A 14584-nucleotide genomic window follows, 5' to 3' on the forward strand; every position below is an offset into this window, starting at 1 on the left:
AGTGATGCATGCCAAGCAAAAGTTAGCTATTTGTCTGCGTCCATTCCAGCTGGAGCTAACACACACTGCACAGTGCACAGTGCGAGTTCGTTACGGATGTAGGTGTGCTGGTAGAGGTAGATAGTGGCGAAGTTGCACGGGGACTTCTCTTTAATCCACTGAGACAGAAAGCCTAATGCATATGGCTTCTGTTTCGTATCACCTTGTTAAAGTGTAATCACTGTGTTGCAAATAAATAGGCCCTAGTATATATTGTGGTGCAGCTAGCCATGCCCTCTTGCCTGCATCAAGTGGGTCTGGGTTGGGCCTATTGTGTTCCATCGCTTTTCTCAGCTTTGGGAGCACAGACACAAAGCATGCAGCATAAACTAGCTAGTGCACCCTTGCTGTGTTGCAGATGATTCCTATACATGCTTGAATCAAAGCAGAGACACATTGTCAGGTTTGAGTTTAATGGTGGTGATCTTGGCCGTCCAGCAGGGCCCCCCTATCCCTCTCCTCCTCCATCATCATCATTCCATCGGTTAAGTTGTTGTGTGCTGATGCAGTGTCGGCACCCACTGGCACGACACAATAGTACTCGAGTTTAAGGCAGGTCCAGTACCTGTACGCCCACCTCTACATATACATCCATAGTGTGCTGCTCTGTTTTGATTTGGAAACACTTTGCAAGCACTAACAAAGAGCGCGCACACACACACTCTCCATTTTCAGAAACGAACACAACATCTCGTGTCAGTTTCGTGGAACCGGCGCGGAATCACGCAAGGGATAGATACCATAAGCAGACGCAACTTGCTCATGTACGCGACACCACTACACCCAAAGTAGTAGTAGGTTCCGGTTCCCTTTACAGGCGCAAAGAAAGTCACAAGGCGAGGTGGTGAAAAGTGAGGGCCAAGGAAGGAGACGACGAGAGCCGGTCACTCACGTCTGCCACGTCTGCCTCCAATTCTAGACCCCTATCCTGCCCTGAGAGACTGGAAAGCTCCCCGCGAAAAAATCACATGGAAAGTCGCCGGTGGATCGCAAAGCGGTGGAGGAAAAGGGCAGCCACAGCGCACGAAATGTGCTCATCCTCGCCGGAGGCCGGGGCTAAGGCTCCGTTTACATCCAAAATTTTTTTGGATTTTAGCTACTGCAGTACTTTTGTTTGTATTTGACAATTAGTATCTAATTATGGACTAATTAGGTTTAAAAGTTTCGTCTCGCGATTTCTTACCCAACTGTGCAATTAATTGTTTTTTCGTCTACATTTAGTACTCCATACATGTGCCGCAAAATTCGATGCGACGGATACTGCGCAAAATTTTTTGGAATCTAAACATGCCCTAAGTAACCACCGGAACGGACCCGGGTCGGTCGCGCTCGTTCGCTTATACTATTATTAAATTATTAAATCAAATGATGACATGTGATTAGCCAGGTTGACAGAGCGCTCGCGGGGACGGTGGAGATGGTGTTGCAATGGGCGGATCACGTCCGGCACGTGATCTGGACCGTCCGATGCCGATCTGGTGACCGAGTCCTGTGCCGTGGGACCCGGCTCTGCAGTCTGCACGGGACAGTGGTCGCCGGATACTGCCGGCGCAAAAGGCGAGGCGCTGCTACATGCAGATACACCTGTATCTGCGCCAGGCAGACGGGCGAGACGCAAAAGTTTTGTTGGTGAAGGCGCCGTGGCGTGGCGAAAGGGCGCCGCGCCGCGCAGGCGTCACGAGGGCGAGGCTATAAAAAGCCGCCCCAGGCCAACCGTCTCGTTCAAGCGCTCTGCTCGACTGCTCTCTGCTCTGCTCTGCCGGTCTTCCCATTGCGTTGCGTAGCGCCCGTAGGGTGAGGTGACATGAGGAGCGGCCGGCGGATGGAGGCCGGCGCGCCTACGGCGGCGCTGGTGGCGCTGGTGTGGTGGTCGCTGGCGCTCGCGGCGGCGGCGCAGAAGTACAATGCCATCTTCAACTTCGGCGACTCCATCACCGACACCGGGAACCTCTGCACCAACGGGAGGCCGTCGTCGATCACCTTCACGCAGCCGCCCTACGGCGAGACCTACTTCGGCACGCCGACGTGCCGCTGCTGCGACGGCCGCGTCATCCCGGACTTCCTCAGTACGTCACGCCTGCCTGCTCGGCGGCCCCCTCGCTAATTAATTCCCCTCTGGCTCGATCGATCTCTTTCTCTCGCCCTGGCCCCACTGCGCTGTGGGCCTGTCTGCGGGCTGTGGATGCTGATGTACGGTGGTGTTCCGCCGCTCCCACGCAGGCTCCAAGTTCGGGCTGCCGTTCCTGCCGCCGTCCAAATCGACGACGGCCGACTTCAAGAAGGGCGCCAACATGGCCATCACCGGCGCCACGGCCATGGACGCGCCCTTCTTCCGCTCGCTCGGCCTCTCCGACAAGATCTGGAACAACGGGCCCATCAGCTTCCAGCTGCAGTGGATCCAGCAGGTCTCCGCCGCCGTCTGCGGGAACGGTGAGTACATACAGTACGCCGGCCGTACGCGCAGCCCATGCGTGCCAGGCCATGAACGACTTTAAAGCTTGTCTGTCATTTCTCTGCTCCCTTCCCTGGGTCCCTGACGATCAATTGGCCATCACTGTCGTCGATCGAGCGCAGACTGCAAGAGCTACCTGGGCAACTCCCTGTTCGTGTTCGGCGAGTTCGGGGGCAACGACTACAACGCGATGCTGTTCGGCAACTACAACGCGGACCAGGCGAGCACGTACACGCCGCAGATCGTGAGCACCATCGCCAACGGCGTGGAGAAGCTGATCGCGATGGGCGCCACGGACATCGTGGTGCCCGGGGTGCTCCCCATCGGCTGCTTCCCCATCTACCTCACCATCTACGGCACCTCCAACAGCGGCGACTACGACAGCCTCGGCTGCCTCAAGAAGTTAAACGACCTGTCCACGAACCACAACAACCAGCTGCAGAGCCAGATCTCCAGCCTCCAGGCCAAGTACAAGTCGGCGCGCATCATGTACGCCGACTTCTACTCCGCCGTCTACGACATGGTCAAGAACCCCGGCAGCTACGGTACGTATATACATACTCCTGCCATGCTCCCTCCTCCTCGTACTCGTCGTCCCCGACCTCGTGACCGCCCCGCCGACCGCCCGACGCACGCACATGTGGTCGGATAGGGGAGGGGACGGGACGGGACTACGGGAGTCAAGTGGTGACGAAACACGCTAGCAGTAAACGGAGGGGACGCTAGCTCCAGGCGGCTAGGCCGCTCTGACCGCTGCAAGCAAGTTGTCACGTACGTCGAGCATCCGTGACGACTGCCGGCTTGGCGGGTACTGCCCGGCGCAGGCCAGCTTTCAAACAGCGCGCTTGGCGCTTCCGATGGCTCCCCCGTGGCCCCGTCCGTCGCAGAGCGCCTCTTCAATGCGCCGTCCTGGCAGTCAGTCACCTCACCTACGCGTTTTGGCGTGCAAGCGCGTGAGAGGCCCCGGCCGCCCGCCCGTTCGAGCAGTAGCAATAGGATAGGAATCCCGTCACGTGTGTAAAACCCCGTGCACCAGCATGCATGTCCGTCCGTCCGTCCATCCATGTGCACGACACGGTTGGGCCTGCTGCACTGCATGTCTGCAGCGGCGAGACGGACGACATGCCCGTTGCTCCTCGTGCGCTGCGGAAGCGTGGGCGTGTCGTGCGGCGGCGAATAGAAAAATGGCCAGGGCCGCGCTCGTGACGGCTGCTTGCCCTGCCGCTGCCGCGCATTTGTTTAGGTGCCGGATCTCGCACTGGCGCGAGGCACGCCGCCGCCCCCCCCCCCCCCCCCCCCCCCCCCCCCCACCCACCCACCCACGCACCGGCTCGGCGTCGCGGTCGTGAGACGAGGACCTAGGTCCTAGGCCGCCTGTGCGCGCATGTTCCCGAACTTGCCGAGACCGACACCGGCCATGTTCACCCCACCCAACACATGCGAACTGAACGCCGGCTGGGGCCGGGGACACTGCTCCTGCACGTTGCGCGAACGCCCACGCCCGCCGGAGCGCCGACGAGCCTTGGTGCGCGCTACGCGCCGCGCCACGCATCATGGCGATGCGGGGAACAAGAGCAAGAAAACAAGACGCGGCACTGCTCCTCCTCCTGCTCGTGTGGTCTCACTCTTTCTCTTTTGGCGCCTGCCTGCGCGCCCTCCTCTTTGCATTGCAGGGTTCAGCAAGGTGTTCCAGACATGCTGCGGGTCGGGCGGCGGCAAGTACAACTACCAGAACAGCGCGCGGTGCGGCATGTCGGGCGCCTACGCGTGCTCCAACCCGGCGGCGCACCTCAGCTGGGACGGCATCCACCTCACCGAGGCCGCCTACAAGCAGATCACCGACGGCTGGCTCAACGGGCCCTACTGCCGCCCGGCCATCCTCCACAGCTAAGCCAAGCCCATCGTCAGGCAGGGGCAGCAGAGCGAGGGGGACCGATTAATTATTATTTTTTATTTATTGTTGTTATTATTATATCTTCTGTCAGCCTGTTCGGTTGGCTGGTTCGTGAGGAAGTACTGCTGCTGGTTTGTGTGAGAGAAAAATACTGTTCCGGCTAGAAATTTACGATCGTTTACGACAAGCCACAGCCAAACGAACGGGCTCTGTGTTTACGTTGCCGGGGAAAAAAGTGTCTCGGCAACTGCATGCATCTGTTCCTTGTTCTTGTTCCTCCCTGTTGTAATTTATTATATTATGTATACTGGTCTTCATTTACAAATCAAATGGTATAGGTTTTCATGGAACCAAAGGAACTTTTTTTTTACTCTGGTCTGCCTGTGCGTGGCATGTGGTCGGGGCTTTTGAGAAAACTTTTCCAGCAATCACTCTCTGACGGTAATTCCTGTCTTACGCTATCCATGTCACATTGTCACCCGTCAGGGCCCGTGAAGGCCGTGACAGGGGTCTTTGCGCAAGGCTCCAACGCTGCAACGCGCCATCACTAAGGCCTAGCTGTCACGGGCTCGTGGCCAATTCAGAATGAGAATGCCACCAAAAGGAAACTGCAACACCTCGCTCCAAATATCTGTTTCGTTTCATCCATGTGCCGCTACCCCCGAGCACAGCTGCACAACAAACCTTTCAGCGCCCAGACAGCGAAACTGTTTGACTGATGAATATGAACACGGTTCCTTCCAAATGAAATTAAATGCATCTGAGAAAATTCGTCCAAGTTGTTGGTTCAAGTGGCCTGAATTATTGTGGACGATTGGACTTCACATCAGGAAGAGCTAGAGTGACCAATCGCTTTGGCTTCGTATTTAAATGTTTATCCCAATCTCAGACCCATGCCACACAGCTGGAGAGAAACGCACAACATTACTCCACAGTCCCCATAACAAGGGATTCTCTTCTAATAAGTATAATCATGGCAAGGCTCTTGCCATATTTTCGAGAAAAAATATACCTCGAGCTAACCACCTACAAGCAGACTACAAACTCCCTTAAAAAATAATTAAATTGCAAAGGCACAAATAAAAACGCTGTCACAAGAATGTAGAATGAGAATGCGTTGCTAGAGTGATCACCCTCAAGACTCAGCTTGCTCGCTGGTTATGGATCAGAGGAAATAGACGACTCAGCGTTTACTCCAAAAGGAGAATCTCAGGGAATATCCCTAATTTCAGTCAGTCACAGCATCAGAAGGTGTATGTATGGTCTATCCGGCTATCAATTGCCAATGCATTCTTTCCTTCTACTTTCTATACAACAAAATTCCTTTTCGCTACGATACCGGATGAACGTTCCAAACATCGATCACGGTTCCAAACACATCTACTGAGTGAGGGCAGAGGTCAACTATCAGATCCGTAGTTTGCGCTCCAACCAAGAAAACATCAATCCTCAGACTCAGACACCTCAGCTGCCACAGTTGGACCACCTGTGCACTCTTTTCTTTGATGAAGCTCTAGCATTTTTACCTCTGGGTGGCATAGCCCTGTCACACAGATTTGGACGTTAGCAAAAGGCCCCAGCTTGGTCTTTAATGATTATACTGTAGACATTTTGAACTGATAAAGGTCTAATAGGAAAGGGTATGAAGATCAGCTTCTATAATTCTCTAGTCTTATAAAAGCATCCCTCAAAATTATTTATCGTTTATGAACTAACACTAGTACCTGCAGAACCTATTTACAGGTTAGTTTAATTAATGCTTACTATTTTTGGTCTTCATATGTACATTTGATTAAAGATTCTAATGTACAATATGAAAATATGCATGTTAGCCAAGTCATTACAAGGGGGCATGAAAATGTACAGATGCCAATCTATCTAATAAGAAATAAGAAAGGAAATAACCTGAGCATTTTGGAATGTCCCAAACAGCAATTGAAGACTCCGTGCAGTCAGGTTCACAAAGTGCATGGGTGTTCTCATGGTTAACGTTCATAGCAAGCATCCACGATCCAATTGTAACATCCTCGTTGCTGAACATACGGAAACTGGAGAAAACAACAACAACAACAACAACAAAGCCTTTTAACAGCAAATAAGATTACTAAACCAGAGGTTTGACAGTGATTTAATAATGCTACTATGTGAGAAATTGAGTCTCATAAAATCTTCTGGTGTTTCTTATCTAAAAATGTCAGTTTCCTTGCTATTCCTGTAGCAGTTCTACCCCCAGGCTCCAGGGTTTGTGACTTCAATATAGCATTAGCAACCAATGATCCTTGTTTGTTGCCATAGTAGTATAGTACACCTTCACCAGAGATAGATTATAGGAAACAGAGAGTATAGCTTAATGCTACAACACAGATTTATACATTATAGATGAAAGAAGCATGACCACATGTCATACTGATTAGCAGGTACAGGTTCCATATAAATTTGAAGAGAATGTTATGCTCCAGTCTTTCAGCATTAGGACATCAAAATATTCAATCTTGCGAGAGCAATGTTTTCTCACCATGATTTGTTTCTCAATTTCACACACACGCAATATAATCAAAGATGTTTCAAGTATAATTGCTAAGGGAAAGAAATTTTTGTGGCAACCATTAATACAGGTATTCCAGTTATACCAGCCAGTACAGTTTCCCAGAAACTAGTGCATGAGTTGGAAAGACTATTAGACTAATTTGGTGGTAGTACAAAAGCAAAGACAAACAATCATATTTGCTTAGTACAAGTAAGAAACATGTGTATGTAGAAAATAATTGCAAAAAAAAAAGGTAAGTTTGTGTTTCATGATAAGATGGGCAGAACATTCACTGCAACTCACCTGTTGTTTCTCAAAGCAACCAAGCTAGCCACCACGTCAGCTGATAAAGCATAAATTGGCCCATATGCATGAAGGAAGTATTCCGATCCAAGTAAGAAGGATTGGGGCTCATACCTGCATCTCTCAAAAAAGCAGAATCAATCAACATAAGTAGATGTTGTTTAATTGATGAATGATAAAACTAATAGTTTTGCCATGTGGAGTTTTTACAGGTCCAAACAACAAATTGACCAAATTGCACTCAAGGCCCACAAATGTAGCTATGCTTCGTCCCTGGATATATAAGTTTCCACTATCAGCCTGAGCCTGCACATTAACCTACCAATTCAATTGATGGCATCCAGGGAGCTTTATGTGCAAATACAATGCAACTGTCGTGCCCTCAGGCAGAGCTGAATACATTCAGCTGTATGTGTTTGTTGTCATTCATTAAAATCCGAAGTCATTCCCAACAGATTATATTTGTCTCAGAGTGCACGTTAGCCAAATAGTTGTCTCATTTGTCGACCATACTACCATAACATGCAATCATGCAGAATTGCAGAGACTACTTTACATTGAAATTTTGCAACCACTAACGGTTCGAAATGCTCAGGAAGAGCAATCAGGGCAGACTAAGTATGTTTCTCGTTTGGCTAATTATTGTTACAAAGCTAGACATAAAGGATTTGTAAGCACACCAGCCCCTCCTATAAGACACTTAACTCCACTTGGACTTTGCTTTTCTAATTTAAGCAAACTTTCCTAATTACCTAACTTCTTACCAAATCCTTTTCCCCTAATTAACTAAAAATATCCTATTTCCTTGACTCCCGGGATGAGTACAACCCCCAGACAAGTATAAGACCTCCTGGTTGCTTGCGTCTTGCACCAGACACCACAGCAGCTAGTAATGTTGAAAATCATGTAACTTCAAGTTGCAAGGTTGGATATCCAGAGACATAACCAATCAAATAATAGATTTGGATCCAAGAATACAACTATAGAAATTTACAGACATGCCCATACCAAGTTGCAACTTGCAAGAATGACAATATGTTTAGGTACCTATCACACATTTACTGAAACATATATGTTGGTTCCTGGGCCATTTCGTGTAGCTTCAATCACATCATATTTGGCCGTTCATCTATCTTGGCCCATGTGGTCATTTTTAGTGTTATGTGCTGCATCTGTATCTGATCTAGTTTTAGCTGGGTGGGCGTGTGTGTTAGGTGTGCCTGGTATAGTTATCAACGCGGTAAAGCAAGATAAGGCGACAGGTTACAGCTAGGACACTTAAGCGGTAAGGCGTAAGGCATGGCGACGCCATACTAGTATGCCAACCAAGGGATTGTGGGGGAGAATGGCACACCAAAAAGGAAAAAGGAAAAAAGACAAAAGCGGAAAAGGAAAAATGCCACCAGGCCATGTAATCCATAGAAGCCCAACAGGCACACAAACCTAACTGCCTAGACTAAAGAGAACAAAAATGGCAGCAGTCATCTGCTCATCATTGTTGGAGGGGGGGCAGGTGCCACCGCTGGAGCATGGGCTGGAGGCGATAGTCCCTTTGTGATGGAGTGTCGATCAGAAGCAGCAACCCCTGCTACTGTAGCACAAACTGGAGGCAGCGTCTGCTGCTGCTGGATCGACTAGAGGTGGCCACTGCTGCCAGTGCTTCTGGAGGGAAGGCAACAACTCCTGGGCAGCGACTCCTCCTGGGCGGTATCACACACTTTTCTCTGTCTTGTGCTCTATTTCTCCCCCCACTCCCTATCTGTCTGTCTCCCGCTGGAATCTCCTGCTGTTTCCCCCCTTCTTCTCCTGCCCCCGCCAAGGACACCTCATATGGCTCCCGACACAAGTGATTTCCCTCGATTCGGGTGCCAAAGCGACGGTTTTGGGATGCCATGCCCGGCGGCAACATACATATGTAAGGTGAGTCGTCAGGCATGGTGTCAACCCTTAGTAACCATGGTGCCTAGGACTGGGAGTGGGCATTTTGCCTATGTCCTATGTATTTTGTTCTCTTAATGAAATGACACGTGGTTGTCCTAAGTCGTTTGAGAAAAAAAAGGACAGTTTTGTCCCTTAACCACAGATATGAGCCTAAGAAGATGGAAATGTTAGTTTCCATCTTTAGAATAGTTGGAAAAGCTATATCTTGCCGGTACGTACAAACATGTCATAACACACTACTTTAGATGGCAAAATCCACCTTCTTGAATCATAGAACTTCTTGAAGTAAAGGTATATGGAAATGAAATTAACATTTCCAGATGTCAAAAAAGTAATGAGTGGAAGCAAAACTATTTACACATTTGGGTCAATTATCACTTCAAGGCTACTTTTCACACAGCTAGCATCATAAAGTAATCATTTATTTTTGTCAAATAGACAACCATTTCATTTTCCAATAAAAACAGTAAGGAGATTGTTAAATCAAATAACACGAAATGACAAAAACTAACCATTTCAACTTAGGATCAGTAAAAACAGGCCCCTTCTTCATGCATCCAATGTATGTTTGTGGATGTGACCGCTCTTTAGCCAGAAGCAAGGAAAGTCTATCTGCATGAAGAGAAGTAAGCAATGTAAGCAGGAAAGACGCCTATTACTCAGTTACTATAAGGAGACTTGGAATACTTTTACTCACCTGGTCTCAAGTAAATGTCATCATCCGCTTTGACATAGAAATCAGAATCATACAATGCATAGGCAGCCTTAAAAAAAGCTAACCTAAAACTTAAGACAAAATAAGCATCCTGAATAGAGACAACATAATGATATGTAAATACCTCTAATTCCTTACGTTTTGTATGGGAGCCTGCTATACTCCTCTTCGAGATCTAAAAGCACAAAATCATCATATTCTTCAACTTCTCTATTAAGAGCGGCCATCTTGTTCTTTGAATTGCTTTTCCCAATCACGAACCGGAATGCCAGACCAGTAGCTTCCTCCAATCTGCAATGCAGAGAATAAGTGGAAGTGTGGAACCACTGTAAGGCATATAGACAGCATCACCACCAGACGGAAAACAATACTATGAAACCAAAGACGGTAATAATTGCCAAGCATCATGGTCAGAACAATTGGAAAACAAAGTGAAATTAGAGAAAATTCATGTTGCTTGTATATCTTACAGCTGTTGTGGGACTGATTTATCACAGGTAGGCGAGATTTGTCACTGAAATCATTATGCGCTCGAAAGATCAGGCATAACAACTATACCTCAAGATTCAAACTAATGAACTGCCAATGGAAGTGTCAAGTTTCTAAGAGCTTAGGAGTGTGGGTGTGTGTTGTAAGGGTTCTTGCCCCTTTTTTCTTCTTAATACAAAGATACGCAGCTCCCCTGCGTGTTCAAGAAAAGAAAAAAGAAAAAAAAAATGGAAGTGTCAACTGAGAACAAGTACAAATACAACAAAGGGTGAACCAGTTCATGTGGAAGAACAGCATAGTCCACATTCCTGAAGAGCACTAAGCACTAGGAGAGTGGCACCTATGGTGTAAGTGGCCACTGTTTGGAAGTACCACTAAAACAATGCATCTTTTAGCAAAATCATCAGATTCCATCACAAACAAAGAACATTATTGCAAATGAACTAGCACACAAAGAACCAATAAGAAGATATTTCAGAAATGCAGTTACGGAGCAAACCAGAGACAATTCTGCTACCATATAGTGATGTCTAAATTGACAAATGTTTTATCCACATTGACCAATACAGTAATTCATTTAGAGGTAGATCATCAGTATTTGTGATTTTGGTGTTGTGATCTCTGAGAACTAATTGGCAGTGGTGGAATATTGAGTGGATCACGTCTAGATATGAGAAATATCAAAAATGGAAACTGACAAACCAACCCTCATATAATTTTGCAACCAGTCTCACCATATTATACTAATACTACTATAAGAGTAGCCGGCTAGAAGTAACAAAATACATCAACAGTCCGAACTCTAAAAGTCCAGCTAGATCTCGACAGGCAGAAGCGAAAACGAACTAGCAAGCCGTGATACCAGCGACTGACCGAAGTAGACCCTGGCGATCCGCGGGGAGCCACGTTCGGCGCAGCGCGCGGCGGCGGCCAATGGAGCCGAACCCGGTGAAGATCCCGACGAAGGCCATGACCTTGTGGCGGCCGCGCGATCCGGTGGCGAGCGAGGCCGGGAGCTCCGCGGAGCCCGCGGCGGAGCCATCCCCTGGGCGGCGGTCCCACGCGACCGAGACGGAGAGCGGACGCGAGGAGTCGGGGCAGCGGCTGTGACTGTGAGCGACGGACGGGGAGCGCGAGAGGGTGAGCGCGGCGGCGAGGAAGCCGGCGAGGCCGAAGAGGAGGCAGGCCACGGAGAAGGCCGGCGTGGAGAGCAGCCGGCGCAGCGCCCCGCCGCGGCGCGAGGCGGAGGAGGCGAAGAAGACCTTGGGCGAGCCCGGCATGGCGGCTGGCGGGTGGGAGGGTGGGCCGGCCGGCCGGTCCTCCCTGCGCGCGATGCCGGCACGACGGGGTGGGCGGATCGGACGGAGCTCGGGAGGGAGCGGAGTGGTCTGAGGCCACGGCCGTTTGCAAGCCGAGCCGGGGGCCCGCCGATTGGTGCGGCACCTCTTTTTTCTCTTGGGTTTGGCAAAGTGCCCAGGACAAAGAGGGCCATGGCCCATGTGGTGGATCATAGTATTGAGCAGCCAGCCAGCTCAGCAGAAATCGGAATGGGGTACGAAACTCGCATGAAGCGGTAGAGTACGGTTAGGCACAAGTATAGTGGTACTACAAGGTCTACGAGGAGAGTTTCAAAAAAAAAAGTCTACTAAGAGTTCATCAAGGTGTCCTTTATGAATATTGGTCTCGTTCGCTTCGCTGAAAAAACAAGCCGAAATACTGTTCCGGCTGATTTGTTGTGAGAGAAAACACAGTTCTGGCTGAAAAAGACATATTATAAGATAAACGAACAAGGTCATTGACTTATGAACTGACATTCATCAAGATTAATCTTCGAAGTTCGATGGCCATGTGCTAGCTCGAGGGCTCGAGGCTGACCTGGCGCTACTCTTTCATCTTTGTTATCGACGTCTGATTTACCAAATTGAATTTTCTTTGACACGCCAAATTGAATTTTCACGATTCTTTGCTTGTTTCTGTTCCAACTTCCAACGACAACGAGACGATCAAGTCGGTTATTTTCTTTATATATTGCGCGGTACTCCCTTTTTCTTTTTTTTCACCGTCGTCACATTTGTAGTTTTCTTTCTTAGCGCAAAAGCATTGGTGTTGTCTTCTTGACTATATGATGTAGAGTCACGTAATTTTAAGATAACTTAATAGACAATCTGTAAAATAATTGTTTTTTAAATTGTCTCATACTAACTAACGATTTTTTAGTTTATGCATAAAATAAAATTAAAGTTGTGAGTTGCATGATAACGACAACAGCTCAGTCGATGGTACAATAGTTGTCTTATAGTCCTAAATTTTAGCACAGAGGCATTTGTTTCATGAAACAACGATCTCTTTCTCTATCTCTCCCTTTCTTCATATCATCAAAAATTCTAAATGGCACTGCATGCGATAGAGTATGAAACCGCTAACATGTAGCAATGTGCTTTCCCTTATCGCGATAATATTGTTTTGGTTTAAGTATTAAACACCCCCCCCCCCCCCCCCCCCCCCCACTCATTCCAAAAATCTCCGAGCGGTGCCCAGCAGGAGGCTGACTTGGACAATGCTTTTATTCTCACTCCTCTATCTCTTCCTCTTCTCATATACTCCCTTCGTCCATAAAAAAATACAATTCTCATTTTTCGAGAAGTCAAACAGTTTAAGCTTTGACTAAATTTATATAAAAAAGTACAAACATTTATGATACAAAGTAAGTACCATTAGATTAGTTATAGAATATGCTTTTATAATAAATTTATTTGGAGACCTAAATGTTAATAATATTTGCTATAAACTTGGTCAAATTTAAACTTCTTTAACCGGCACGCATCTCATAATTGCATTCTTTTGTGGACGGAGATAGTACTTCCTTCGTTCAAATCACAAGTCGTTGTGATGTTTTTTAGATATATAGATATGTCATACATAGCTTTTATTATATATAGAAATAATGTATATCTAGATGTGTAACAAAAGTTATGCATCTAGAAAAAGACAACAAACTTATAATTTAGAATAAAGAAAGTATCCAGTCATTCTCCCATGAGAGGTCAATTCAAGGTTTGCGCTCGATCTCTCTTTTTCTCCATCTCTTTCTCTTCAGCATGTTCATTTTTTCCTCTTGTGTTAGGGAGATGTTTGGTGTAGAGTAAAATGCGGCTCTACCCATTCAAGGCGTCCATATACTCCCTCCAAGTTACATACGCGCGGCGTATACGGCCGGCCAACGTATGGTGTACGATTAATCATGTACGTGCACTAGCTCATAGGCAATCTCATCCCTAGCAAGTTACGAGTGTGATTATACAGCCACATTCCCCTACGACGTGCAAAGCTTGGTTCTCCTGCCTGTGCATCTCTGTGCGGCGTCCACGGTCCATGCAAAGCATATGCATTTTTACGTACACAAATCCTGCATGTACGTATTATTTCGTGGGCTGCCACGTTATTAGCTGGACCTGTGCTTGTGACAGCCGGTGGCGCCGTGGTGGAGTCCATGCAGATTCCAGAATCTTGTAGGTGGACTACACTATTACAAAAACGATTTATGGCAACGTCTCTCTTTCTTTGTAGGAGTGGCTTTATATTGAGCCGCCCTTATAAATGGTTGACAAATGAGCCGTCTTTACAAATGGATTTGTAGGAGAGGCCGGTGTTATTAGCCGCCCCTACAAATGGTCCAATTTATAGGAGTGGCTCTATATCCAGCCGCCCCTATAAATCGGATTTGTCGGGGCGGTTCAATATTAAAGCGTTCCTATAAATCGGCGGCATGCATGTGGCTGACACACCTCCCGCACGACACGGCACCAACCCCACCATTGCGGGGCACAGGGCACTAACCCTACCGTCTGCCTTGCCTGGGGACGAGAGAAAAACAAAGGCTCCGTGCAAATTAAAGCGTACACGTAGGTAAGGCTGGGCAAAAATAACCGAGAACCGAACCGAAAGAACTGGAACCGAAAATTTCGGTTCCTTATTCGGTTCCTGATATTGAAGAACCGAAATAACTGAAGAAAATTTGGTTCCTACTCTCGGTTAACCGAATTAACCGAAAGAACCGAATTACATGAATTATACTTCACTTACTTGTATTTTGTAGGATTATGTGTAGTGTTTTATATTTGAACTGTTATATATTTGTGTTACTATATTGCTATTGTTTTCTTATATATTATTATTATTAAAAATGAATATAGTGTTGCATAAATTTGCCTTAGAACAAATATA

At 47.6% G+C, this 14584-nt stretch overlaps 1 protein-coding gene and 1 pseudogene across 1 annotated transcript; one reads left to right on the plus strand and one right to left on the minus strand.

Annotated features, from left to right (window-relative positions):
* The first annotated feature begins 1746 nt into the window (after window positions 1-1746).
* LOC136520435 (GDSL esterase/lipase At5g45910-like) lies at window positions 1747-4525 on the plus strand. The gene is made up of 4 exons (XM_066513960.1): window positions 1747-2105; window positions 2260-2469; window positions 2614-3036; window positions 4165-4525. Exons 1-4 carry the CDS (start codon window positions 1844-1846, stop codon window positions 4380-4382), a joined length of 1113 nt encoding a protein of 370 aa, XP_066370057.1. The 5' UTR covers window positions 1747-1843; the 3' UTR covers window positions 4383-4525.
* Window positions 4526-5550: 1025 nt separating this feature from the next.
* On the minus strand, window positions 5551-11859 carry LOC136521500 (probable beta-1,3-galactosyltransferase 14; annotated as a pseudogene).
* Between the last annotated feature and the right edge of the window lie 2725 nt (window positions 11860-14584).

The sequence above is a fragment of the Miscanthus floridulus genome, chromosome 18, assembly GCF_019320115.1.
Source record: "Miscanthus floridulus cultivar M001 chromosome 18, ASM1932011v1, whole genome shotgun sequence".
Taxonomy (NCBI): domain Eukaryota; kingdom Viridiplantae; phylum Streptophyta; class Magnoliopsida; order Poales; family Poaceae; genus Miscanthus; species Miscanthus floridulus.